The following is a 26773-nucleotide window of genomic DNA, read 5'->3' as shown; positions in this document are numbered from 1 at the left end:
AAATATGTATTGTCTATTATGACCTTCAGCTATGTAAATGGTTGGCTAAAATAGAAAGTCTATTATGTATACCCTTTAAGTCCATATGTCCTCGGTCATTTTGCGGGCAAAAAAAAAAAAAACCATTCCATCATTGGTTCGTATTGGTTTTATTCACAAGAATTAAAATTAAGGATCAATTATGTAAATTTTTCCAACCCAACATCAACTGCAAAAATTGAATTTTCCTTCCATCGAAGAGAAAATCGTGTAAGTCATTCGATCGTGTTTGATTTCAACCCTCTTAACAAAACCCCAACTCTCTACATGGATCTATACTTCTATTAATCCATTTTTTTTAGAATCAACTTCTCTTAATCCATAAGCAATGGAAGATTCGTTCGGTTTTATGGATCTTTTAAGTTTGGATAGAAATGTAGTCGAAGATTTGTGTTTTATAGACTCCGACTGACAGATACATTCCAGGATGAAGAATCTGACTATAATGACAAACCGCCATCATTCCTAATGAAGAAAGTGAGCTTAAAAAATGGATCTAATGCTAATGATTATTTATCTCAGTTTTTGGGATTAGGGTTATGTCTATAGATTTTGATTAACCGTAATGGGTGAAATGATTGAACTATGATCCCAATTTCTTACAGATTTTAAGGTGTGCTAAATCGGTTGAGAATTACACATATCCATATGTACTTCATCTTGATGAATGTGTCGAATTTGATCTAGCAGTTAAGTCATCCAATGTTATTTTTTTCACGTTAGCATATGGAACTCATTGATTAATGGAACTTTGATCGTTGTTCATTTTGTGATTTATGGTTTGAGCAGGAGGTGGATAGTTCCAAGACAGATTTGATCGAGGAACCGAAAACTTTAATGGTATTTGAAAGCAATAAAATTTTATATGAGCTCTACAAACGATATGCAAAGCTAATGGGGTTTTCAAGGCCATCATATCTTGGATTCGGCGAAGAAGAAAAGGCGGCAGGTGGGATCTGGTTCAACGACATTGAGGAAGGAGAAACTTTTGCGAAATTACTTTCAGACTTCCGATTTTTTTTTGTCAAATTTATCCTCTCTTTTTTATGTAAACATAAAATAAAAAGACTTAATTATATATATAGGGTAAAATGGGATAGACGACTTACTTTTATCTAAAAATGGCATTTTTTGAGACAAAATTCTAGAAAAGCAATATTTTTGGAATAAAATAAAATTTTTAATAAAATATATAGTGAGAGATGGAGGGAGTACTGATTTTTAATTTAGAATGTGAAGATCATTTATTTATTACATCTATATATGATTAATTTTGAACTGATTTTTTATTTTTCATGTTCGGTTAGTATACTGATTATTACTGTGTTTCAGAAAAGTTGATATTTTGAGTAAAATGACATCATGTAATTAATTTGATATAATAAGGTTATTTTTATCAACGAAAACATTTCTTAAACTATACATGAAATTTTGATCAATTTAGGATAACTTAAGAATTTTTTTTTCCAAAATTACTCTTAATGTATCTGATTAATTACACCGTGGTATTTTAATATATATATATATATATTTTTCATTCCTTAGGAAATACTTTTAGTACTTTATATGTAGTATATAGTAATAAAATAATTAATAAAACCTCATGTAATATATTCAAATTCTAAAAACATTTGCCAGTAAATGATTTAAAAAAAATAAAAATTATATCTAAGGACTGACATCAAATTAAAGAACGTGGACCAAAAATTATTGAGCCGAAAGAAGAGGATATAGTATAGATTCTGAAGTAAAAAAGAAAAATGACAATGTAGGATGACCCACATCATATATTTTTTTCTCTTTTATAACCTTAAAAGATAAGGTGGCATTCATATTTCTACGAGTAGTTATTATCACATTGGTTCCATAAAATATCTAATTTGTGGTGGGATGAATGAACAGTCTAGCTATAGTGTTTCGATCTGATCCGTCCGATCTCTTCAACATGTGATTTGGAACACCAGATGGTTAAATGAACAGTGAATAAACAGTGACTTAATCTCGACCGTCCGATATGCTTCTTTTACTCATTTGGGTCGTCCATTTCCGAGCCTATTTGGCTTATTGTGTACTTGCCCTCACACTCACACGATGATTTCTCGAGAAGTCTCGGGAGACTACCGAGCTTCTTCTCCCAAATTCAGATAGTTTTTTTCCCTCTCTCTCTCTCTCAAATCATCTTCTTCTTTCTTCCGACTCACCGACGCCGGAATTAAGGTCGGGAGTGCTGGATCTGAGGTTGGCTTTCCCCATGATCTTCACGCCAACGGCGACGGCTGATGCGGCTGATCACATGTCTGCAATGCAAGACAGCCAATGTGTTTCCTTTGAAAATCATATTGTTCTCACAGCCCTGTCGACGAAATGCTCCACCTTCGTACGAGCCGTCGGCCGTCGATCTCCACTCAAACTATGAAGATACGGCCTCACAACGACGACGACGAGATCCTCCACCTTCGTTCAAGCCGTTCAAGCCGTCAAACAAGGTAACTGATCGATCTTTCGAAGGTTTTCGTTGCCTTAACGCAATCATTGATAGCTGCTTGCTTATGCTTTGTATGCTTTAAATTAGTCCCCATATAACGATTTCATACTCGCTTTATGGAGTTGGTTTGTAGTGGTTTGATGGTGTTATGCGTAATCATAAATGTGTATATATGTTTGTTCCTGCTGATAGAGAAAGTAATCGTTCTTTAGTCGGTTCTGTTTTGTTATTAATTATTGAAGCACAATTTCTCTTACTGTATAAAAAGCCTTTCATTTCCTCGGCTGCCAAACACAAATACCAGAAGCCTTGGACTCTAATAAGGACCCGTTTCTTATGTTTGGCTGCAAAAGTGGCTGATGGTAGTGGTGTAATGATGGTAAATTTTGGATCCGCTCTCATAATCTTTACTTTCTCTTTTGTTTCCTACTCGCTGCTGATTCAAATGTAGATTTTTCCACATTTCATTGAATTGCAAATAAAATGTCATTTTTTATTGAACATGCTCAAAGATTCCATTGGTAGACGTGTGAACTATCAGCTGTTGTGTCTAATTTTTTATTTTAATTTAAATTATCGATTCTTTTCTTTTATCTAACCTTCATTAGTCAGTTTAAGATGTATTGTTTTATTTTCCGCTTGTCATGAAATGAGTCTGTATCATTCTTGCACTCTCTCTCAATGCACGTCTCTTATTCTCTATAAATTTGATTTACTCAACACACTTACAAATACATTACTTCTATCAATCCAATCTTTTACCGGCGCTAATCTGTGTGTATTATGAGAAGTCACATTTGTGTCTGTAGCCTTTCCATGTCTCTTAAAACACATGCCTTTTGTAGCTAGAGGTATACTTCGATTACTATCCGAAAGATTGTGGAAGAGATGAATTTTTGGTATCTCCGTTTGAGTACTCTGTGCATGCTCAAGTTAACCCTCTATAATGTATTTGATTACTAATGAGCAGTGAAAAATTATGTCCAGTTTGGCAAATTATTCTATGTATTCTAGATTGGATAAATATATGCATCGACAGATGATGAGTCATATTGTATGGCTCTCTGTTGGTCTCTCATGCATGCTTGGTCAATCAAATTCATTCAGTAATATTCACGATGAGTATGAGGGTTTTTTAGCATAAAAGTATTTGGTATCACTTTTTTGCTTTTATATTGCGTTGCCTATCCTCATGTTTACGTTTTCAAGGTAACTGGTGTTGGGATGCATACTGAATGGGGAATGCTCATGGCAAGTATTTCAGAGGACAGCGGTGAAGAAACTCCCTTGCAGGTTCAGTCTCCATCCTTTAAAGTAAGGCTTTCGATTTTCTGAATGTGTTCTTTTTGGTATTTCATACATCAACTTTACTTCGTTTGATTCAATAGGTTGGTTTATTTAGATAACATGCATTAACAGTGTTTCAACCTACTGCGTTGAATATGACTACTAAACATGGCGTCCTTTTATTTTTTTTAGGTTTTTGGCGTGTGCTTCATTGCTATACTGAATATTATGGCTTACGTCCCTCCACACAAGCGGCACTCTAAGAGCGGAGGAAGGCCTTCCCCAGTTCCTCATTCCTTAGTTTCTCGATTCAAGAAAGGCCTAAAATTGGCATCGAGTAGGCCTAATTATAAGGGTAGAAAGTTTGTTTATGCTTCAGATGCTGTTTCTAGATGGTGTGTTGTTGGTTTCAGTGACAACATGGAGCTTCCCTCATCTGTCAAACTTAGGCCAGTCTCATTGGAACATGTCTAGCAAAGGACAGGGGAGAAACCACTTATTCTTGTCGATCCTCGTACAAATAAAGGTTTGGAATTTTCCATTTCAGTATTACTTTTAACATGAGTTATATTTTTTGGACGAAGAGCGACAGAGGTGTAATAACATGGTAACATGTTTTGTGTCTATCTTCATTCCAGAGGGTGATGAAGTGCAAGATAATCTGTCTGGGGGCCCTTGGATAGCTATTGCTGAAAATGTACAGAAAGACCTTCTAGCTTCTCTTACAACCATAAAAAAGAAAATGGAGAGTGAAGAGATGCACAATATGAAGCTTAATCTGGTTACTAGATTTCGTAAAATTATTTTTCATGGGTAAGTAAAATCTTTTTCATTGATGTAGTTGTGTTTATATGTAACACTGCGAGTGAATGTTTTGTCCACTGTGGCTTTGTAGATAGTTATAGTATTATTTTGTAATTATTTGATTAGATGCAAATGCAATGGACTTTTGGCACATGAAGTAGCAATCTGAATAAGCCATATCTTGTGGGGATTTCAATCATGTTATAGTTCATGTTTGTCTCATCCAACGTGAGATAATCGACTGATGCTGGATCTTTCCTTATTCAGGACCCCCGAAGCTAGCCTAGATGCTGCTAGGAGATCTCCAGCTTTAGAAAGCACTTTGAGAGAACTGAGAAGATCTTTTTATACAAGTGTTCCAGCTTCATACATGGAGAATATTGTGAATGACGTTGTTCTAATATTGGACTTGGTTTTGTCGAGCAGAAGGATACATACCATATCAAGGTACCAATTACATTCAATTGATTTGTTTTTCAAACCATGTATGTTTTATTCATATTTGAGTGGCAAATAAGAAATAAGAACTCCATCTCTATAGTTCTCTGATAGTACACAACCGGGTGTAGCTCTTTCATGCAAATGCACTGTAGATGAAGCAAAACATCTCAAGCTAAACAAGGCAAGTTCTCTGCAGCTTATGAAATATACTTATAGTCTCTTAATGTGCTAAATCACATGCCGACTCAGTTGTTTGTTGTTTTAAATTATAAGGGTAGTATATTGCACCTGTTATTTAAGGTTCAGTGCATATTTAGTATATTTAGGCATCACATATGTAATGCAAAAGCTTTTGATCTTCAACTGAGCATGACTAAAATCACTCTGTTGTGCGTACCTTAGTTTTCCATTCTGTGTCCTTTAACTTCATTTTATTATCCTTTGTACCTGATTTGGAGACTTCGCTTAAAGTAGTTACTTCCCTTTTATTAGGTTGGATTGAATCCCGTCCGCCGCATGGTTGTGGATATATATTGCCTTGATAAGGATTTGAATCTGAGGCTTGCACTTTCCACCAAAAAGACCTTAACAAACTCTCTGACTGTGAGTTATTTGCAATCTTATTTTCCGAGGGTTAGGAGAAAGGGTTGATCTTCTACCTTGTGAAACTTTCCGTTCGGGAGTTCAGTGGCCAATCTTCCTTTTTTTTTTGTTAATTTGTGGCTGCATTGCCTCTAATTAAATCTGGGCGTCCCTTGCTTTGTTGAATTTATGCTCTAACAGGCTGGATTTTTATGTTTCTAGTTCAGGCTCGATTTTTTTTTGGTCTCTGATTTTGATCAATTTATTTGCACATTTTTGGTTTATGATTTTTGCCAATTTATTTGGCACAAAACCTTGTATGTTTTTGAAGGAAATCAGAGAATGCTTTTACGAGAATCTATATTGTCGCAATGTTCGATGTAGCTTGCTCCTGTTGCATACAAATGATCCTATGATTTCGCGCTTTCACCTGGTTGTAATGCGTCATGATAGCATTTTGTCCAATTATTTGTTAGCAAATTTATATGTAGATTGTCAATTTGTACTTTCACGTTTGGTTTATGGTCAAACTTTGCACTTTCTGTTGCGTTTTGAAACTTTTTTAGATTTTTTACTTCGTTATGGATCACGTTTACGAGTCTTTGGCACTACAACTGTACATTTGTAATTTTACTTTTGACTTTTGAGTAGGAAGTGGATGGAACCAAAGTTGTTGAGAAAATCATTTATGGTCCTGGACTAAAGAAGTATAGGTTCTGCAAGGTAAAGCCTTTCTTCTAATCAGCATCAATCAGCCTATCTCTGTTCTTGGAAAAACAACACTAAGTAGGTTGTCTAGAAAACTCTTTTTCTTACACCAATACATTTGTACTTTTAATTTTTCCATGTTAGTAGGTTCACTAAATATATCGAATTAGTTTTTATGAATAACCACATGTACACTGTGAACCTTGCACAGATTATTGAAAATATTAGAAAAAAGTTGAGGCAGTCTTTCACTTATTGAAAGATTGAAACTAAAATCATGTTACAGTGACTGGACTTGATTTACTTTTGAGTTTATGATTCTCACAATATATCTTTTCTTCTCTCTCTCTAGCATATATCTTTTCTTCACTCTCTACAGCATATAGCTAAATGTATTCCTGTTGCCGAAAAGTATCTGGGGCAGAAGGCATGTTGAATGCGATGATGGAAGTAGGCTTCGAGCCTAATATCTTCATGTTGACATCACTCATCCAATGCTATGGAAAAGCACAGTATACAGATGATGTGGTGAGGACTGTCAATCAGCTCCTAGATTTGGGCATAACTCCAGATAAACGATTTTGTCGTTGTCTTCTGAATGTGATGACCCAAACACCAAAAGAAGAGCTCCACAAGCTTACTAAATGCGTCGAGAAGGTCGATTCGAAGCTCGGCAATGTAGTAAAATTCCTAACGGGAAACCTTGAGGGAGATTTCAAAGAGGAAGCTTCACAACTTTTAAGCTCCATTGGTAGAGATGTTAAGAAGGCATACTGTAATTGCCTGATCGATCTTTGCGTCAATCTCAATCAATGGGAAAGAGCTTGTGAGCTGCTTGACCTAGGACTTAAACTGGATATTTATATTGATTTACAGTCTAGATCAGCAACTCAGTGGTCCTTATATTTGAAGTCTCTTTCTCTTGGTGCTGCTTTGACTGCTTTACATGTTTAGATAAATGACTTAACTAAGGCATTGGAATTTGAGGAAAAGCTTCCTCCTGTGCTTGGAATAAACCCTGGGCACGGAAAGCACAAGTTTTCCGATAAAGGGTTGGCTGGTGTGTTTGAATCACATTTGAAGGAACTAAATGCACCATTCCACGAGGCTCCTGATAAGGTTGGTTGGTTCTTGACTACAAGTGATGCTGCCAAGTCATGGTTGGAATTGAGAAGTACTGCTGAAGTAGCCATTGTTTAGATATTTAAGTAGCTTCTCTTGACATGAGCATGTAATGTCTATAAACAAACATAATGTACTTCTCTATATTTCCAATGATGTTGTCGGCATTTCATTACATCTCTCTACATAGATGAGAAAGTTTTGTATTGTATTAGGGAACTATGAATTTTATACCTTTATATATTCATACAACTGATAAATTTAAGAATTGAATTTCTAAAGTATTCCAATTGAAATAGAGTAATCTGTTCTTTCTATGTTATGTGATTTGAGAACATCCACCGTCAGCTTGCTTATATTATTCCTTTGCATATTCACACTATTATATAATTAATCTTGGCGGGATATTAACTAAGGTAGAAAGAATCTAAGACCCATTGTTAATCAAAACGTAATTTTTCATCGGTATGACTTGAAAATAGTTCTTCACACCATATATACAACTCCAGCCCCAGCTAAAATGTACATACCCATGGCATATTACCTGAAAAATTACTTTCAACTATCTTGAATTGCATATTTTAAGATATGTATGAGATATTTATGCAGTCTCTCTTTTTATTTTCAAATTAGGTGGGGTTTAATATGCGGAAGGTTACAAAAAGAAACGTGACTATCAAGCTTTGGGACCTTGGAGGGCAACGAAGATTTCGCGCAATGTGGGAACGATATTGCCGTGGTGTCTCTGCCACTGTGTAAAGCTCCTAACCCTCTTATTTCAACATTTTTTGCGAAAGCACGCTACTTGCTTTTAAACAAACCTGCAACTCGGAATAAATTAAAATAAGCCTACAACTCGCAATAAGTTAAACAAGGCTGCAACTCGAAATTTTTTTAAAATAAGCCTGCAGCTTCAAATATGCCAGACAAGGCTACAACTCGAAATATTTTAAAATAAGCCTACAACTCCAAATATGTCAGATAAAGCTGCAACTCAGAATATTTTTAAATAAGCCCACAGCTCGAAATGAGCTAAACAAGGCTGCAACTCGAAACGATTTAAAATAAGCGTACAACTCGATATGAGTTAAACAAGTTATCGCTCGGCATGTTTTTGAATAAGTCTGCAACTAAAAATGGGTTAAACAAGACTACTGTTCAGAATATTTTTAAAATAACCCTACAACTCGAAATATGTTAAACAAGACTAAAACTCGAAATAATTTAGATAAGCATACAACTCGAAATTATTTAAACAAGGCTACAACTCGAAATATTTTTAAAGTTACAAAAACTTAAACCTTTATTGTGAAATACATCACGTCGCCGTCCGTCAAACATCCCGTGGCTTTAGCCACGGGCCCCTACTAGTATAACATATATATAACCAAAATGTGTTTAGAATAAAGCCAAAATAATTTCTCAAACAAAAAAGAAAAGAAGATTATAAGCCAAAATATATAACAACATGCATGACAGCATGCCTTTTAAATTTCTAAAATAGACAGCGAATTTAAAAATGGCAACGAAGATGATTTTAAGGTTCCACATGTTCATGTTTTACAGACTCACGAATTCGAAATTTCCAACACAAAGAAAACACAACAATTGTTAAAGATCTTAAATAAAAAAAAAACCTACTGATTGATCTAGCATGCTTAACAAATCAACAAAATCATAAGGCAAAGTATTTGAATATTCAGACATCCCTGATCATGAGTTTTAAAAGAATGTTTTTCTCACTCGCGCGCATTATTAAAGGCAACCCAAAATTTCCAAGAGTATATTATAATTCACTCCCTAAAAACAAAGGTATAATGATGATAATAATAATAATAATAATTCCAAACTCCAGCTACAAAATTCTTGAAAACAACAGATTTAGCAAACTATTGCTAAATCCTAGTTCAATAAAATGAAGAAAAGCCACATCTTCTCTCTAGTTTAAGATTACATGTTGTTTAACAACATCCCATCATAAAATACCTCTCTCAGGAAGCTCCGGGAACAGCTGTAGCAGCAGCATACATGGTCAGGTCCTGACTGGGTGACATCATGTATCCGTACCTGCCACCATATCCACCAGGTTGCCTTCCATTGTATCCTCCATTCCACGGGTTATTTTGATTCCTCCACTGCAAATCCAATATTTAAGGAAAAACACCATAAGGCAAAATAAAAAATAATAATAAAAAAAAAGATGTAAAGCAATTAAAATTAACATTTATGAAAATCTGAAAAAAGGGTTAGATGTCAATGTGATCATTCTTTCACTTTTGTGGATATATATAACAGCTATATTATCCAAGGACAGCAGTGAGCTTGAAACCAAAAGAGAAAATGGTAATAAAACTAAACAATATAAGTAAACGAGTACCATTCTCTGTTTTTTTTTTCCTCTTCTTTTTTTGATGCTTCCGTCAAATTAAAAAGGAGTACAATTCCAATAAAGAGAAATTTTAAAAAAATCAATAAATTTTACCTGTTTGTTGGCTTGATTGCGGCCCCAAGAAAGACGAACTGTTTGCTTTCCTATAACTGTTCCATTTAGTCTCTCTAATGCATCCTCGGCATTTTTTCTATAAACAGAGATAATGTACAGCCATTACGAAAAAGCTAATAACGTTTACGCTAATTGTACAGCCAACATAATATAGTCCAGGTTCATATAGCAGCATAAATCTAAATAAAACAATTCCTATTAAAGGCGGCTCTACTAGATTTCGGTAATTACAATTCTTTTGAAAACAATGTAACTTGGAATGATGAAGAAAGAAAATATGTACCTGCTAGCAAATTGTACAAAGCCACATCCTTTTCCACCAGGTATTTTCACAGAGACAACTTCACCAAACTGAGAGAAAGGTTGCCTTAGATCTTCATCAGTGACATCAGAGTCAAGTCCACCCACAAATATCTGAAATCGCAAGTTGATATTCAGGACAAAATACATACACACACACATATATATATATATATGATACAAACTAACAACAATAATTCGGAGAAAAGGACTCACAGTTGTGTTGTCTGCTTCACCATCAGGTTGAGAGCCTTGGATAGCAGAACCATTAGATGTAGGACCACCAGATAATACCAAAGCTAAAGATAAACATAAGATTAAAATACAGTAACTTCCTATCAAAGATGCAGGCTATTTTGAGGCAATTAGGAATCCTAGGATAGAAATTATATGTTCTTTTTCTGGAACACACAAAGGGATTCCAGTTCAAGGAGAATATTTGCCTCCAATTGTCAAGATATATGTAAAAATGATAGGGATTAAAAGAAAAAGAAGAATCAAGAAGGAACATATGAATGAAATTATCAAATAATAATGAAATGTAGGTATGGATACCACAATTAATATCTGAAAGACAAACAATTTAGCTCACCAAATCATGAAAACCACTTGGATGCCAGAGGCTTCATGGCTTTTTGGGTAGGGTATTATTCACATACCTTGTGAAGAATACTGCTGTTGATATCCAGATGCTTTTTTTGGAGTCGCTGCGCCTATTCGCATGGCCCTAGTTGAGCATTGCACGCCATTCATTTCTGTCATGGCTTTTGACCTCTCATTTTCATCACCAAATCTAACAAAACCATAACCTTTAGATCGTCCAGTATTTGAATCAATTACAACCTTCGCCCCTTTGACAGAGTGATATTTATTAGCAAAGGTGTCGAGCAGAAGAGCATCAGTAACATCTGGAGCCAAATCTCCCACGAATATGGATAAATCGGAGCCGGAATCCGGTCGCTTTTCAGCTGCACTAAAGGATGCCCAGTTCAAACGGAAGAGCTGATCTGTGTTTGGCATCGGAGAGCCATTATAGCTCTGCAAAACCTTCTCAGCCATCGCGTGAGATGAGAACTCGACAAATCCATATCGTTCCGACTGGCCAGTTTGCTTGTTGCGAATTACCTTTACAGAGCAAAGCTGATATTTCACAGAACAAAAGAGCTCAACGTCAAAAATAAGGTAACAAAAATCATGCCAGCAGAAAAAATAGATCATATTTACATTTTATACTAAGAACTTTAAGTACAAGTCATGTGGTAATGTAAAGGATCATCAAGAAAATTAACGAAAATACAAAATCTAACATTAGGTAAATGTAGGAGAGCTACATTACATTACATTACAGCGATTGTAATTACCCTGCAACAGCGAATCATTGCCCCACGAAAGTTTAAATTATGCAATTCCAACAACTCCATTCTACGTAACAAAATCTACCATAATAGCAAAATTCATATTTTTCGACAATTGAAAACAAAAGCTTAAATTCAACTTGGTCGCCATTACATTTACAAAGAAATTCAATCAGAACACGAATCGCACACCAAAAGGAGGGGAAGTGATATTGAAATATATACCTCGCCAGTATGAGAGAAGCAGCTATGGAGATAAGTCTCGTCCATCCAATGAAGCAAGTCACCAATCCAGATCGTCTTAGCTTCTTCACTCGATCCAAGTTCTTGTTGTTGCTGCTGCTGCTTATAGTGTGGCGATTGTTGTTGCTTGTTGTGAAATTGTTGCTGGTAGCCGCCGCCATAAGGATTATGGCTGTATGGCATATAGTGTTGTGGAGCATACATCATCATATGGTGATGATGCTGCTGCATCATCACCATAGCCGCCCCCGCACCTGGATACTGCATCGCCCATTGTTGGTGATGCGGCACCCACTGCTGGTGAGGTGGCGGCGGCGTCTGTGATGGTGTCGGATTGGACTGGTGGTGTTGGTGGTGACCGTTGGGTTTGGAATCAACGCCACCATTGGAAGTAGGAGCCGTCGTGGTGGCCATTGCGAAAAGTAAAATCTGAGAGAGAAAAAAAAAAGTAAAGAGAATCTGACTCTCTCAGAGAAGAGTTTTGATGATAAGAGAGAGTTTTTGTAAAGAGGAGTGATTGGAGGAGTTAATGAGAGTTTATAAAGGGAGGCGGATTGTGAGATTTAGTTAGGGCCTCGGTTTCACAATGATTCCCTTCCCCTCCTCCGCGACTTCTTCTTCCTATTCTTTTTGCTTACGTGTACGGCTCAGATCCTTCCAACCTAACTCCGTTATCCCTTTTTATATAAGTTGAATGGCAAGTTGTGTACTAGTTGCTAGAAGTATCTCCACCCTATTTTCACTTCTATCACTATACAAAAGTGATACTCCCCGAAATTTTCATTATGGTTGGAGAAAACATGTCATAATACATGACCTAGAAAAAAGCTCATCTGATTAAGACAAGTAATTTCATATGATGTGAGACGAAATTTTATTTTTGGTATCGTACTGTTGTGCATACATGATATATACATTTTCTTGTTTTTTAATCAACCGGATGGATTTTCATTACTATGTATATTACATGATAGAGATTAGCTATCGTCCTTGATTCTTGAATTAACAACGTAATGCGTTAAGCGATTGTTTCCTTAATTATTTGACAAAGCCTTAATCTGACTAGCAAAATAACTTCAAAAAGGAATCTGACTAGCAAAAACGCCCTACAAGATCGTGCATACATGATACATACGTTGTAATTATAGAAATCATTATAGAAAATGATTATATATATATATATATTATACATCATGAATGAAATCGATAGATACGATTATAATTAGTCTGACATTTATCGAACAGAAATCACGATATTAATAAATCAACGCATCTTACATTTCATTAGTGTAAAGAAACTATGGTCCAAGTATAAATGTCTAAAGTACTGTAGAAATAAATAACGACATTAATTACACATTTTGGAGTGTGCACTTTTTTTACAGGGGAAAAAATTTAGATACAGCAAAAGTTGAGAAGTAGACGAGACTACTACACTCTCATTAGATTTCATGGATGAATATTGCAAAGCAAGAAGTTTTACATCATGCGAGCGAGGTCGATTGCTGTCTTTCTTGAACAATAAGACTATTTATGATTAGTAATGGAAATCTTAAAAGAAAAATTACTTTGCCCGAAACAGATCAAAATCAAAAGAAAATCCAACTTTTTTTAGGGAAATAAAGGAAAATTGCTAGTTAAACATAAATGCTTTGGTCCTTATATAACTAGACACTTTTTACCCAAAAAGTATGAATTTACGAACATCTTTGGTAGCGATCCGATCAGCGAATAAGTTTTTCGCTTACTATTTTACTGCTTTTCGGATGAAAACGTTATGGAGTTTTGGTGTCGGAATGGAAATAACTCCATTTCCGAAATGGTCATGGACAACTTTTGGATAGATATGCTAAAATCATCCTGTTTCAACTAGATCAGAAAGTAAAGGAATCTAAAATAGCAAACCTGAAAACGACTTTCAGTCAATCTATAACATCCACAAACATCAAAAGTGAATCCTACAAACATGCAAGATTACATACAAAAATGGAAAAAAAATTTGTCCAAAATCATTGGATAGATTCTATTTTTATGCTAACCCTAACATTTTTATACTACGTTTCAATGCTTTTTTCACACAAAAATACTACAAAACAAACTGCGAATTCCGTGGAAAATAAATGAATTAAAGTAAAAGAATCAACAAAATATTAGGGTCAAAAGTTGAGTTACAATCAAGTTAAACAAAATTTCGACAAAATTTCAACAGGGTCTTGGGTAAATCTCCTGTTGGCTCTAGCAGTTAAAATAATAGAAAACAAAGAAAAGCCTCCTATGTACATCACCATCTAAAACAGTTTTATTATCTTCGATAATCTTCACGAAGGAAGCTTTCGTAAGGAGTTCCTTTTAGCGTCCTTTTGACGTCCGTCCAGTTCTCGACATGAGTGGATAATGATCCTTTGTGTATCTTAACTTGACGACTTTTCAGGGGCGCGACACTGTTGTATACAGTAACCCTAAGAGGTGGACACCAAAAACCATTCCCGGTTACCCCGAATCCGGGATCACTAATCACGCTTATTCCCGGTAACGGGATATTCGGGAATGCATTCCCGGTAACATGAAATACGGAATGAACCAGGTATTCCCGATAACGGGATAACCGGGCTTATTCCCGGTTACGGCAAAACCGGGACTCATTCCCGGTTACACCAACACCGGGTTTGATTCCGGTTACGCCAAAACCGGGATTGATTCCGGTTTGTTTCTCCCGTATACCGGATATCCGGAAATGCAAAAGCCTATATAAAAACCCGACTCCGCACAATTCATTTTCACATCTCTTCATCTCTTCTTCAAAATCTTTTCTTCAAATATTCGTGTCATAATATTTTTTGGTACTGATTTAATTTTTTTATTAAATATGTCTTCATATGTAAATTTATATTGGAGGAGTTCTGTACAATTTGTCGATGGCAAGATCAGTTTTTGTTGTGTCCCCGACGCGACGTACTTGATCGACCCAAGGATGAGTTATGACGATTTTTCAAGAATTATGTGCAGTTATGCTGGCATTGAAAGAGAAGCGGTACAATTGAGGTTAATCTACGTATACGCCGCTGACAACGGTGATAAACAATGTATCGTGATAAATGATGATGCTACATTGTCGTTGATGTATCAGCATCAATCTTGGAGTCGTGACTTGTTCATAAGCTACCATCCGATTCATAATTCGGGTAGTACACCGGGATTCAATGTCGGGGGAGCGTCGAGCAGTAGGCCTCGCGGGCGGCGGGGATGCGGGCGCTCAGACGAGGATTACATTGTTCCTCGCGTTACAGATTATCATGTATTCAGCAATATGGACGGACCTGATGAGGTAACAAACCGCCGCTTACCTCCCCGTCCAGAGTTATACAATGGTGACCCAAACACCATAAAGCTCGGAACGCATTTTTCGAACAAGGAAGAGGTTCAGGGTGCGATAGCACTTTGGTCAGCTAGGCGGGGAGCAGAGTACCGCACTACCGCGTCAGAGCGGACTGTATGGGCGGCAGAATGCGTAAATCGTCCTAACAGACGTGATAAGAAGACGTTTAGCGGTACTGTATGCAACTGGAGGATCCGTGCTTGTTTTAAGGGCGAGTATCGCACGTGGCAAATGACAGTCTGGTGCGAGGGTCATAATTGTGACGGATCAAACAACGTACGGGATGATCGAAATATCTCGCAAAGTCATGTCGCCCACGTCATAATGGGTAAGATTCGTGACCGTCCAAGTTATCCAATCAAATCCATTGTTGAAGACTGCGAGACATATTTCGGCTGTAAAATAGGCCGGAAGAAAGCTTGGGACGGCAAGCGAGTGGCTCTGAACACGTTGTACGGAGATTGGGAGACTAATTTTCGGCAACTGCCCGGTTACATGAGAGCTCTCGAACACTGCAACGATGGGACGAAAGTGCAGTGGAAGTTGAAGAAGGAGGACGGAGCGATAAATAGTGGGAGGAAGATTTTTAGGTACGTATTTTGGCATTTTGGTGCCACGAAACTCACATTTGAACATAGTTGCCCTGTAGTTACGGTTGACGCAACGCATCTCCGAGGGGCGTACAAGGGTAAGGCGATAGTTGCGCTTGTGAAAACCGCTAACCACAGAATCGTCCCAGTCGCCTACGCCATTATAGATGAAGAATCGACGCACAGCTGGTATTGGTTCTTCAAATACCTAAAGAAATACGTCCTGGAAGATTCGTTCACCTGCATAATATCTGATCGTAATTCGGGCATCATTTCTGCTATCTCGAAGATGGATATGAAATTTCCGGAATGGGGAATTCACAGGTGGTGACGACAATAATATCAGTTTCATTTATAATTAAAATAAATCCATTACTTATACATATTCCTCCCTTCAGGTTCTGCATGGAGCACGTTCGTGCGAATATGATGGCCAGCGTCCCCAAGAAGAAAGGAATATATGGGTTGTGTTGGGCCGTGTCTACCGCGTTGGATGAGGCACAATATATGAAGGCTTGGACAGATCTGATACAAACTAGTGACCGGGCAGCTGCATATCTACAACGTATTCCCCTCGAGAAGTGGACATTGTTCCAAGACGGATTCTATCGATGGGGGGTAACTACTTCCAACGACGCGGAGAGTTACAATAACGTCCTAAGAGGCGATCGATTCTTGCCAATAAGAGCATTCGTCCAGGCCACTCACGCAAAAGTTATGGCGATTTTTACTGACGAGATGGCGAAAATAAATAGGTATAGATCTGCCCTTGCACATATACCTTCTGAAACCTTCGCTCACAACCGGATGGAAGCGAGGCGGTACGAAGTATCAGCCTACCCAAATTCTCCAGGCCGTACGTTCAATGTCAAGTGTCCTCCGTTGCGTCTCGGAGTTCCGGGCCGGCAACATACTGTACGCATAAGTGGAAACTGTGTGTTTCCGGCCTCCACCGCTCGGCCAGGGCTGTCAGCAGATGGTGGTCGTAATCCATGTAGCCGACGGTGGATACTAAACCGAAACCCATCAAACCAATGTAGTACTCCACCCGCGGTATGCGGTAGATATGTAACTCCCTACACTCCCAAAAAAATGAATCTGCTCGACGAACAAGCAGTGGCTTTTCACACTGCTCGTCGGATGCGTAAATATGGAGAGATCGATGTTGCGGCTGAAACCACAACAGTTGTGGGATTTCCGGTCCCTGAGGAATCCATGCTGATCTCTCGTCCATAATATGCGATAGATACAAAAATACAGGTTACTTGCACTTAATAAAAATTTGTATAATTTTTATAAATCAATCGACAGATAAAAGTATTTCAATTTCATATTTAATTTTAATATGTTTTAAATCGAACCGGAAAATCGAACCGGAAAATCGAACCGGATCACCGACCCGGCATCATTTACTCGCCCATATCACACTCAAAAGAAATCTGCGTATACCCCAAATCTCACAACACGACGATTCTAACAAAATTTCCACAAAAAATAACTACAAACAACTACAATCCAAACTAATTTTTTAATAAAAATTCGGAATAAATTTGTTTACCAAACAAAATATACAGAGAAATTAAAAAAAAAAAATTACCTGTTCAAGTGGAGTCCCGGTGTTGCCAAATCCGGACGGACGGAAATAAAAAAAGGGAGTGGAGGCTGCCGGACGGAGAAGGAGACGGAGAAGAGGAAGAAGATGAAGAAACTGCCGCGTGAAGGAGAAGGAAGAAAACCCAGATCGGATCGGTATAGGAAACCATTCCCGGTTTCGCCGAATCCGGGACTAGTCCCGGTTACCCCAAATCCGGGTCAACCGCTACACGCATGTGCGACACGTGGCAATCTCTCCTCAGTCCCGTATACGCGAAAACCGGGACTCTTATTCCCGGTAACGTGGAATCCGGGACTCACTAATTACGTGATTAAGATTAACAGTCCCGATAACGGGAATTCCGGGAATGGTATTTTCGTTCAGGTGAACGAAAATATTCATTATCGTGTCTACCTATTAGGGTTTAGGGGTACAATTATAATTTGCCGGACTTTTCAGTTCCATCTGTGGGACTCTTTAAAAGTCCAGCACGTCTACTAATTTCTGTAATGCAGAAAGCTTGTGGTTAACAAAATATGGTTTGTCCAAAAGCACATACAAACTATCACAAAGCATGTATTTAACAGTAATACTAAAAAGAAAAAAACAAACTTTCTTACGGTGTGGTTTTTGACTACATCCTCATAGTAAAGAATAATATGGCGAGTGGAGTTGAAATAGTTCAAAGCCTTGGCTGTTGTGTCTGCGACTTGCTTCAAGTTGGGAATTAGCAACGTTGCATTAACCGGAGGCTTATAACTTGCAAGTATTTTTGCCTGCATTCATCCATTACTCAATGTAAGTAAAAAGAAATATTACATATATAATATCAATTTGTGTATGATCGAGAGACCTCGTCAGGTGAATGAACATGAGGCTTGTGTGTGCCATTCAAGAGCTTATTATCTCGATCGTACTAGTTTGCGAGAATTGAAATCATCCAGCGCAAGAGATTTCTTCGAAACAGAAATATGGCTGAAACTCCTCTAGTGTTGAAGTAATATACTATTTCTTCATGATGCTGCATCAATCCCTATATTTGTATTTTTTCAATTGCAATTACATTACCATATAAATTCACCGAATCATAGTCTTTCTATCTTGTAAGATGGAAAGTGGAAACACATGACTAATCCAGCACATGACAATGCCAATGAAGGCATAACCAGTTTGCAATATCTACTTTTGTAAGGGATGTAATTGCGAATACTATGACCACGATAACTGAATAATTATGAATGCATGGAGCTCTAATTTTGGTTCAGCATTTGTAAGCTACCCTCACTTAGGCATCCTAAGGCAGTAAAAACGCTTGCTCCTTCTAGATAAACACGCCCTAAAATCACAACCTTCAAATAAAATAACTCCACTTTAAATCTGATTCTCTATTGAGGTCAAACTATCAGAAGAATGAATCATAAATATCAACTGGGGGGAAAAGCAGAGAACTGTGGGAAAATGTGAGTTTGTGAATGGTAAAGGCAGTGTTTTCTCTTATTTAAAATTCCAAGTACATAAAAGTTAAAACTATTCCAACAGATTTGACATTTTCATATATCCCCAAGAACGCAGGATTTGCTTGCGTTAAACATTCCACAAGAATTCCCTTCCATTAAGCTAAAACAAGGATAGAATTTGATGCAGATCATTCCATAAAAATCTGTGAATAACTTCACAGATAAAAAGTTATCCTATAATTAAGTTTCCACTTAGTTTCAGTAGTCCTTACAAATTAAAATTCAATTAGGTTCAAAGTGTTCTTAACACATGTAACATGTTCAAAGTTTGAACCTTCAAATATGCTCTTTCATTATCAATATTTAAAAGATGAGCCAACAGTAAAAATCTACCTTTATAGCAAACCAAACAATACCCAAACTCTCAACTCTGGGTGTAGAGCAGTTTGAGAAAATGTTGACAAACTCTTGGAAATTATGAGTTCAACGTGACATGGAAATCAACATCATGATGTCAAACTATCAAAATTAATGTGAGAATCCTTTTCAAGTATGAATATCCAACATGAACCTTGGCTGGAAATGTTACCTGATTATGCATCCACTTTAATCCAACTGCAGCAGTGCACTCATTCTTGGAAGCACTACTTAACCAATCGAGATTATATATTCTGTCCAGAGTCTCGAAAATCGTTGAAACGTTGCTCCGCCTGACTTTCACGGAGAAAATCTCTCCATTTGAACTTATGTTGGTATGATTATTTAATAATGTCTCAAACCATCCACTCCCAGATCGCTGCATGGATAAAATGGCAAAATTCCTGACAGGATTACACGCACATTCAGCCCTAATTTCACATAAAAGAAAACAAACCATATAAGTAAAGTTATCACCAACCTAGAATCTCGAAAATGTAAATAAATAAAGCGATTTTCTCAATTTACCTGCTGTAAATATCAGGCTTTGGATAGTGAACAAAAGGAATTTCCCACGATTCAATTTCAGGCCGAGGACATGGCAGTTGAATTACTTCCACATTCAAAAATCTAGGAGTCGGCTACAGTCTTAAGGATTGAAACGGAATGGTGGAGGTGTAATAGGGATGTCGCGTTCTCAAAACACGATCATGCTTAAGGTGTGATTAAAAAAAAATTAAGAAGATCGGGTTCCCAGAACCCGATCATGCTATTTATTTTTAAAAAAAAAAAATTTTTACAAAGATCGTGTTATTTAAAGAAATATATTTCCCCAAGATCTTAATCCAAGTTCACGATCATGCTATTTATTTTAAAAAAAATAAAATTTTTTTGCAAGATCTCAATTCAAGTTCACGATCATGCTATTTATTTTTAAAAAAAAAAATTTTTAAAGATCGTGTTCCCAGAACACGATCTTGCTTTAAAAAAATAATTTTTTCCCAAGATCTTAATCCAAGTTCACGATCATTATTGGGGAAAAAAAATTAACAAGATCGGGTTCCTAGAACCCGATCATGGTACGTATTTAAAAAAAAAATTACAAAACACGATCTTTCTTTAAAAAAATAATTTATTATCGAGAGGACTACGATCATGTTTAAAAAAATAAAATTTACAAAATTCGTGTTCTAGAAACACGATCATCATAATTCAAAAACTGGCGCCGCCTTCATGTTCGCGTTCTTAGAACACGATTTTTAAATGTTGAATGGTTGTTCGACATTTGAATTGTCGGTGACATGCTACTATAAAAAGGCTGTCATTCGGCATAAATCATTCACAACAAATTTCCCTTCTTCTTCAATTTTTTAACAACTTTCTTTCTTCTAAATTTCTTCCTATAATTCGACCATAATATGAGTTTTTTTTATTTGAATTTATATTGGAGAAATTCTTTACTTGTAGTATATAATAAATTAGTGTGCTACGGTATTGCTGACTCACAATGTTTAATTGATCGTATGATGAGTTATGATGAATTTTTAGAATTAATGTATAATAGTGTTGGTATTCGTCCGGAAGAATCAGTGCAGTTGTATCTCCAATTTGTATACACGGACGGCAACGGAGAAAGGCAAGCTCCTATAATGATCCATGATGACGATTCACTGTCGTGGATATATCGAATTGCAACAATTAGTCGTGAAGTCTTCATCTCTGTCGCTCCAAATCAAACTTCCGCAGAAATATCTGGATACCATAACGACGTACAATCAAGTAGGTCTCAAGTAGACATTCTTGACGATGAGGACGATAATGGAGCAGAGAGTGACGAGGAAGAATTGTCCGGACTCCCTATGATTGAGTCGGAAGAAGATGACGAGGAATACGAGACTTCTGGCGATGAGGAATCTTCTGAAGGCAAGGATTACATCGAGCCTGATGTAACACACGTACGACCTACTTATCACGTTTATAGCAACATGGAAGGACCTGACATCGTATCAAATCGCCGCATGACAGCTGCACCAGCTAAGTACTCCGGCGACCCTAATTCCATAACTATCGGAACAAATTTCAGTAAGGGCAAGAAAGAGATTAATGATGCGATAGCGAGATGGTCTACACAAAGAGGAAGAGGTTATTACGTTAAGGAGAGCACCAAGAAAACATGGGTTGCAGAATGCCGAACGCGCAAGCCTGACTATTCTATAAAGCGACGTCATGGTATTGATTGCAACTGGAGGATCCGGGTTTCGCTAAATGACGAAACTAATTTTTGGAAAGTGGTTGTATGGTGTCCTGAACACAATTGCCACGGAATAAATACCAGAGGCAACGACATGAATGTGTCACAAAGTCTTGTAGCCCATGTCATAGCAGACGCTATACGAGATAGTCCAAATTACGAGATAAAGAATATTCAGCGGGACGTCGAAAGAGTATACGGCGTTAAAATTGGAAAGAAAAAAGCGTCGGACGGTAAGCGGGTAGCGATGAAAATGGTGTACGGAGATTGGGAGACAAATTTCCGGGAGTTACCCAGTTACCTAGTTACTTGAAAGCGCTTCAAGACTCTAATGATGGGACGAGGGTTCGGTGGAAGTTCCATAAGGTGGACGGACGTGTACCAATGACGAAAAGAATTTTTAGGTTTGAACCTTGCTTTTACATTTTTTCATTTGGTAATAACTTTACACAACATATTTACTCATGTATATTTATTCAGGTACGTGTACTGGTCTTTCGGAGCCACAAGACCGACATTTAATCACAGTCCCCCGGTAGTTACTGTCGATGCTATGCATCTTCGTGGTACGTACAAGGGAAAGGGGATTGTTGCGATGGTCCAGACAGCAAACAGAAGGATTGTGCTTGTCGCATATGCCATCATAGGCGTGGAATCTACGCACAGTTGGTACTGGTTCCTCAAATACCTGAAGAAATTTGTTTTGAGGCGTAGGTTCACATATATCATATCAGATCGTCATAAGGGCATCCTGGCTGCAGTCGACAAGCTTGACGAAAAATTCCCAGGTTGGGGAGTTCACAGGTAATGATAAAATCCTAGAATGGCTAGGTTTCCATAACAATTCAGGTAATGATAATTTTTAATTTAATATTTTTCCACAGGTATTGCTTATTGCACGTTCGAGCAAATCTGTTGTCGAAGATAAAAAAAACGAAAGGGGTGAAAAGTACAAGTTGGACCGTTGGAACAGAGATTCAACCGCGTATGTTGATGTCCCCGTCCCATATATCTATGATCACTACAGCTCCCGGGATACGTGGGGGGATTTATGACGTCACGCAAGTTGTATCCGTGCCTAGGAATATTGGCATTCGGATCCTGGCCTTCCTCCGCCCCATGTGATGAAGAACCAAATTTGTAGACGATCCCGCATAAAGGTCGAAACCTAAACCTATAGGTGAACCTGTATTAGCCCCAAAATCGACACGATTCGTATCATCGATTATCGGTGTTTGAAATTGGCTCGACGAGTCTACACCGGATAAGCACTGCTCGTGGAATGACGGCGCCCAATTTCGAGAAACGTCCGCTCAACTGGCTGTGAAAGACACTGTGGATCGTCTAAGAGCGCAGCCACATGTCGGGATGCAGTGTAGTCGGAATATATTGGGTTTTGCGATTGGTCGTCCGACCTGCCTGAAGCGGATCCTAAAAAATCAAATGATATTCCTGTGAATAATCCCTGAGACGTAGCACCACCACCTGTTTGGGTGTGAATTCCCTCTTGTGAGAGAGGAAATGCTTCTGCTGGTGGGGGAGGCGGAGCCTCAGCCTGCAGAGGAGCCTCACATGCTGCTCGTTGTCCCCTCCGGCGCTCCCCGCATACCCTAGCATGGGGCAAGTCGTATCCTTGTGACGGGTCCACTTGTGTGTATCCTTGGCTAGACCCGATGGTCGGATCATTGAATTGCGTGTCAGTAGCAAGACATGTCTCTGTGATCTGTTCCGCAGTCCAACGGGTATCGTCATCATTTCGGTGTAAGTTCCTTCGAATTATTCTACCAAACGTCCCCAACTGTAAACAATTATAAAACAACACATAAGATTTATTGATAATTGAATGCACTTTAAAATAAATATAGTATTCATGTAATTAAAATGTACTCACCATGGATCTCACAACAGATGTGTGACCACGGTAACCGCTCCTACGGTGCCGATGACCAGGATCTTCAACGAATTGGACGGTTCGCCTGTTGTACCATTCGAAATAATCGTCATCCACCGTAAGGTACCCAACAGGAGTACCGTGTATTAAGTACTGTTGCCGCATGTTCCAATGCTCGAGGTATGCGGCATGCTTTTCGCCCAGTTCTTACTCTTCCATGACCTCTTCATTTGGTGAAGACGATTTAGCGTTTCTCGATCAAGAAGAGGGTCGGAGGGAATAGACTGCACCAAGCCGAACTGTCGTGATACCCTGTTTGGTTGGTGTGCCTCTACGATATGGTAAAAGTGGAGATAGGTGACGGAGGCCCATATATTATGTCCAGCACGACAACCGTTCGGCAGTGTTTGAAACCTTTCATTGTATGGCATCCACTCGAACTGAAATTTATAATAATTATTTATGAACTATAAAATAAGTAAATTGAATAATATAAGAATATTTCGATATGAACTTACGTCGTTATGGCCCAACCAGGACAACTGATCTCGGAGTGCAACTAGACTGTGGCTTGCGATCTGTGTTTTTCTCAGCTGCCTACTCCACCTGCATCAAGAAATTAAATGACAATACATTATATTACAATATTGGGAGGTAAATACCTGATTCCAATAAGGAATTTAATTGATAAATCGCCCAAACAGCTTACCTCGCAGCCAATGGAAGTCCAACAATTGGCGCTACTTCACCACGACGAAAGTCCGGTCTGATCCTAGCGATTCTCTCCCAAGCCCATGTTTGGATTAGGAGCCCACATGCATCAATATCTCTTGTCTCAAACTGTGCAGCCGCAGACAATCGTCGGTACGTATGCGCCAGAAGGGCACTACCCCAACTTAGGGTACCACAAACGTGGTCATTCTCTAGCTGAGTCAATAGGAAGAGATCCACATGTGTGCTTCTCTTATCGCAAAACAAGCACCCGACGATCAAGTACGCGACGAAGCATCGCGCCCTCTGCAACGCCTGCAACTGTGTAGCCGGGACTGACTCGTTAAAAGTTAAAATGTGGTCGCTGAGGCTACTAAGCGAGACTTTCGACTTTTTTAATTCAGGAATAAAGCCGAACAACCTCCGACAGAATTCGGGTGGGTCCTGGGGTAGCCCATCAGGTCCTGTCACCGGATCACCGTCTACCCGTAGACCTAAAAGGACCTCCACGTCCTGTAACGTAATTGTGGCCTCTCTGACGGTGAAGTGGAATGTCTGCGTCTCAGGCCGCCAACGCTCGACCAACGCCGTAATTAAGTGATGGCCGTATATAACTTTACCAATCCTAGAGAACAATCCGAACCCCAACCTGTCAATCTGTTCTCGGACAATGTTCGGACAGTAATCTACATCCCCAACTAAATCCCAGATAATCCGGTCAGACCTTCTTACTTGCAACTCCTTGTCGTACATATGGACGGAACGGAAGATATGGGCGGAGCGGTGATGCGGCTGCATCCACAGAAGAGCGGGCAGTTCGGGTCCCTGCAAAACCCAAGAAGATCATTGGGATCCACCTGACGTAGACGCCTCCATAACCTAAACGTGAATAAATATTTCTTATTAGGTCTATAAAATACAACAAAAAAATGAAAAGGAGTGTTTGGGGATGGAGACGGAGAAAATGATATATGTGAGATAGAAATATTAAGAGATTAAGAGACAGAAGTATTTGGAGATAGAGACGGAGAGAAGGATATATATAAGTGTAAGGATAGACAAATGTATTTGGGGATAGGGACGGAGAGAATATATGTGTGTGGGTAGGGTTAGACAGATGTTTTCATAGAACGTATGGAAGGATAAAATTTATCCTAACACAACCTCACGCCTGGAGGACACGTACAAAAGCATGCAAAATAGTGTTTTTGGCTCATGAATATGTCATGTTCGGGTTCTGAGCTCACGTATATGCACAAAAGACAAGCCGAATGACAGACAAGACACACACATGACATGACGACACAGACACACAAAACAATGACGACACAGACACACATGACAAGACTGACAGGGTGTAAGTTTGACTTCCATTGTTAAAAGCAAAAACGTGAACTAGGTTCACGATCTTGCATTTTTTAAAGGAAAAACGTGAACTAGGTTCACGATCTTGCATTTTTTAAAGGAAAAACGTGATCCCAGAACCCGATCATGGTTGTCCGTAAACTAAGATCACGGTTATGCTTTAGAATTGCAATTATCACATAATCATTGCATGAACGTCCCGTTTCTCTCGTTAATTACTCGTTAATTAAGTGGATTAACATTCTAGAACCCGATCTCTGTATTCCTGTTTAAAAAAAACAAAACATCACATTCTATGTCTACGTTTTAAAATGAAATAATATTTTTGTAATTAATCGAAAAATCTAACGGTGTTCCCAATGATAATCTGCTTTAGGCAAATCGAGCATATATACAGTCCACAGACCTTAACAAACATCAAAACACCATGGTTTTTGAATATTTAAACAACGAAATAAATATAAAAATATCAATAAAGAATGAATCTTTAAGCTCAAGGCAAAGTATGTATAAATAATAAACAAACATGGAAAAAACTACAAACCTTTGAGAAGGATAAAGGGTCTTCAGCCATGGATTTAGAGGGAAGCTAAAAAAGAGAAAGGCATTTAATGAGGCTGGCTCCAGATTCCCTCTTGTTCTATTTCAAAAAGCTCTGAACTTTTTCAAAAAGAAAAAAAAACTTTATCGGACCCAAAAAACAGCAAAGAGAAAATGATTCAAAAAGCTTTGTTAATGGCGTTGCATGGCCGCTTTTTTGCTTCGGATTTACAGATCTCTCTCTCTCTCTGGAGCAGTAAAACTTGATTTGTTATATGGAGCTGTTAAATTAGTTGAAAATACAGAGATCAAATTTTTTTAATGATGACGGTACAAACGACTTCGTCTAAGGGTTTTTTTTTTTTATGAACGTCGTCTAAGGGTTAGAAACTTAGATTAGGAGTATTTACATGTTCGTAATGATTGTAAATAATTATTATTTTCTAATGTCAAAAGAAATTACTGTATTATTTTCTCTTTTCCTATAATTTATGCCGTGTTTGTTGGCGTTTTTTCGCTTAACAAAGATTGACTTTCTATTTTTTTTTTAAGTTACTTTTTATTATAATATTAAAAGGTATGAATATATATATATAAATATCTATATTTTTTGAATTTATTAAAGGTATGCATATTATCTTTACTAAAGTATTTAGAAAATATATTTTTCGTTGAAATATTTAGTTGTCAGTAAAATTTTTTTTTCTACATT

The 26773-nt window shown here is 37.8% G+C and overlaps 1 protein-coding gene and 2 pseudogenes across 1 annotated transcript; 1 reads left to right on the top strand and 2 right to left on the bottom strand.

Annotated features, from left to right (window-relative positions):
* Positions 1-6736: 6736 nt before the first annotated feature.
* Positions 6737-7546, top strand: LOC139881429 (pentatricopeptide repeat-containing protein At4g16390, chloroplastic-like; annotated as a pseudogene).
* Positions 7547-9459: 1913 nt separating this feature from the next.
* LOC139881430 (polyadenylate-binding protein RBP47-like) lies at positions 9460-12166 on the bottom strand. The gene is made up of 6 exons (XM_071865901.1): positions 11852-12166; positions 10931-11411; positions 10488-10570; positions 10255-10385; positions 9951-10047; positions 9460-9603 (listed from the first exon to the last, which is right to left on the bottom strand). The coding sequence occupies exons 1-6, from the start codon at positions 12134-12136 to the stop codon at positions 9460-9462; spliced, it is 1221 nt and encodes a 406-aa protein (XP_071722002.1). The 5' UTR covers positions 12137-12166.
* A 2005-nt stretch (positions 12167-14171) lies between these two features.
* Positions 14172-26095, bottom strand: LOC139881428 (uncharacterized; annotated as a pseudogene).
* Positions 26096-26773: the final 678 nt, after the last annotated feature.

The sequence above is a fragment of the Rutidosis leptorrhynchoides genome, unplaced genomic scaffold (assembly GCF_046630445.1).
Source record: "Rutidosis leptorrhynchoides isolate AG116_Rl617_1_P2 unplaced genomic scaffold, CSIRO_AGI_Rlap_v1 contig152, whole genome shotgun sequence".
In the NCBI taxonomy this organism is placed as follows: domain Eukaryota; kingdom Viridiplantae; phylum Streptophyta; class Magnoliopsida; order Asterales; family Asteraceae; genus Rutidosis; species Rutidosis leptorrhynchoides.
Note: the sequence above shows the minus strand (reverse complement) of the source record. Positions and strands in the feature narration are given on the sequence as shown.

What these genes read in the sequence shown, in the direction of transcription:
- LOC139881430 (XM_071865901.1), bottom strand. Translation starts at nt 12,136, where the DNA reads ATGCAGTATCCAGGTGCGGGGGCGGCTATGGTGATGATGCAGCAGCAT. An exon ending in GTGAAGCAGACAACACAACT is followed by an intron (nt 10,386 to 10,487) that starts GTGAGTCCTTTT and finishes TTGCGATTTCAG; the next exon opens with ATATTTGTGGGTGGACTTGA. An exon ending in TTTGTACAATTTGCTAGCAG is followed by an intron (nt 10,048 to 10,254) that starts GTACATATTTTC and finishes CTCTGTTTATAG; the next exon opens with AAAAAATGCCGAGGATGCAT.